Source organism: Fusarium tjaetaba, assembly GCF_013396195.1.
Source record: "Fusarium tjaetaba strain NRRL 66243 chromosome Unknown NRRL66243_c0000618, whole genome shotgun sequence".
NCBI lineage: Eukaryota > Fungi > Ascomycota > Sordariomycetes > Hypocreales > Nectriaceae > Fusarium > Fusarium tjaetaba.
Genome location: NW_023501814.1, coordinates 1 through 2,495, shown reverse-complemented (window position 1 = coordinate 2,495; position 2,495 = coordinate 1). Strand labels below are relative to the sequence as shown.

The 2,495-nt window shown below is 49.3% G+C and overlaps 1 protein-coding gene across 1 annotated transcript; it reads right to left on the bottom strand.

Moving 5' to 3' along the window:
- Window positions 1-770: 770 nt before the first annotated feature.
- On the bottom strand, window positions 771-2,243 carry FTJAE_14215 (fatty acid elongation; the record flags this gene model as incomplete). The annotated part of the gene is made up of 2 exons (XM_037347426.1): window positions 771-1,427; window positions 1,482-2,243. The coding sequence occupies 2 exons, from the start codon at window positions 2,241-2,243 to the stop codon at window positions 771-773; spliced, it is 1,419 nt and encodes a 472-aa protein (XP_037198776.1).
- Window positions 2,244-2,495: the final 252 nt, after the last annotated feature.

The window sequence follows — 2,495 nt, the reverse complement described above, 5'->3', positions numbered from 1 at the left end:
CTCTATGGCCCGTTACTGCTATTAACTAGACTACAATCTACATATTCCCCCACCCATTCATGTCTCTCATTGCTGCGTGTGAGTTGGAGCATCACGTTGCTGGTGATGGGACGAAAGCTGACAGATACTGGTGATGTATAACTAATTTGATTCACAAACTAGCGATACAACGTGTAATATAAATGATCACCCCTGCTTGTTATTGTAACTGCAAGAAGTACATGACTGTAAAGATCCGAGCCCGCGAGCCCCCAATATTGCCTGCGAGATTCGTTACTGACTAGAGAGACTGAAGTTCGGAATACGGAGACTCCAATTCGGGGTCTGGAAAAACACACAATGCGAGCTCGTCACTTATCATGAACATGTGGCCTCCGTGTCATGAATCATTCTTTCAGAGGCCACATCTCACTATGCCCAGCAACAGTCATACAAATGAGTGCTGCGGAACATACAAATGTCCTAACATCGAGAGGCCTCAGATATATATATCAGTATCCGTGAGAATCACTAACATTCACTCATAACAATACGTGGCAAAATCCCAATTTGAAACTTTTTATTGTTGCGACTCAGGCTAATATCAACTCGCGCTTCATACCATCCCACGGGTTGCATCAGATTAGAGTAATATAACACACAAAACGCTTTCTAAATTTTGCTAAGATCAGAGAAAGAAACGGCCCGGTCACCACCCAAACGAGAGACGAGACCACAGATCTGGTTTTTGTTGTTCTTTTGATTTCTTTTGTTTTCCAATTCTTTCCTCCTTAAGCCTTTCGTCGTGGCTTACCATTGGCCTTCTTGGGTGTCGAGGAGCGTGAGGCCTCGTCCGAGGAGCCATTAGCCATGTTGGCACCATCGTAGATTTCCTTCTCGATGCCCTTGGCGGCATCCCAGCCAGCCTTCTCGGCAAGAGCAATGTTTGCGTTGACATCGTGAGCTCCCTTGTGAGAGGTCTTGCTGGCAGCGTTACTTCGCTTGACATAGCTGGCAATGAAGAAGCTGACGAAAAGGTAAGTCAAAGGAGCGAGGTACAACACATTGAGCCATATAGCAAAGGTCTCGCCAGTGGTCATAATACATGGCTGAGTGATGTATTGGGTCTCCGCAGCGAAGGCCTCAGCACTGACAGCCTGTGAGGCAATAGGGTCGGCACCCTCACCAGCACCCCAGATGAACTTCTTGAGAGACTCGACCGCGCCGTCGACAACGGTCTCTTGGCTGGCATCAGGAGCAGCTGTGGTAGCGCCGACTGGAGCGGAGAGTTTCTGAAGTACGGTGACCGGAACCCTGTAAGAGATGAAAGAATGGGCCACAGTGTTACTTGCGCCGACAAGGAATTGTGTGATTTGCATCGAGGTAAGGGTGCGCTTGACGGGAGTAGGGACCCGGACGTTGAAGGCAGTCAGGGTGTAGTAGAAATACTGGAATATGTCAGTCATGGTTATTGGTTTCAAAGTTTTGGGATAGTGACTTACCATGAGGGAGTGGATGAAGGAGTTGATAAGGACAAACTGCCAGATGGGTGCAGACATGTAACGCATACCAGCCCACATGCAAAGCATGGCTCCGGCGTGGTGATATGTCTGGAGGGTAGAGCTGAGCTTGCCCTTGGCTAGAATGATGAATGTATCGAGGACCTCATAGAACTTGCTGAGATAAAAGATCCAGCCATAGTAGGCCAGCCCCTCATTCCAAAGACGACCCCCAACAGTTCCACTGGGCAAACCATCAACGATAGCAGCGTTCTCAGCCGAAGACACAAATGAGCTTGTGGTTTCGTTATAGTAGACGGAGTTTCCGAGACCAGAGGATCCATGGAGACGACAGAAGCTATCAGCCGTACCAGCGAGACCCTGGGGACCAGTGGGGCTGGCAATGCTCCTCTTCATACCAGCAAGCATGCCCCAGAAGGTCCAAGCAGAGTAGACACAGAGGAAGACGTTGTGGAGAACCACGAAGGCAAAGAAAGGACGAGTCTTGCTGATAGCCCATGGCTTCTTGCCGTTGGACTTGTTGTAGATGTTGAGAATCTTAACAGTCACGGCGTACAGAATAGCGATGGTCAGGGGGACCTTGGCATCGAGAGCGCCAGTAAAGATATGCTCGGGAATATTGAATGGCCGTAGGACTGATGTTGGAACCTCGAGGGGCACAATGGGGGCTGGCGCATTTGCAGGAGGGAAGCTGAAGAGGCTCGAATCTGGCGTCGAGCGCAGCAGTTGGAAGTGCTCGGCCATGACGGCGGTCTATGAGTCTTATCTGGGATTTGGTGGGTGCAAGAGTAAGGCAGGAGGTTCAGCTAATCAATTAAGCCTGACACCTAGTCGATTGCTGAAAGATGGTAGTCAATCTGAGGTTGAGTCCGTGCAAATGGTAAAAGCGAAGCACAGATATCGAGCTTCGAGGTTATGAGAATATGTAAGGTGAGGCAAGGCCAAGACAAATCCAATTCAGAGTGGTCCAGCAAGAGAAGAGGAAGAAGAAGAAGA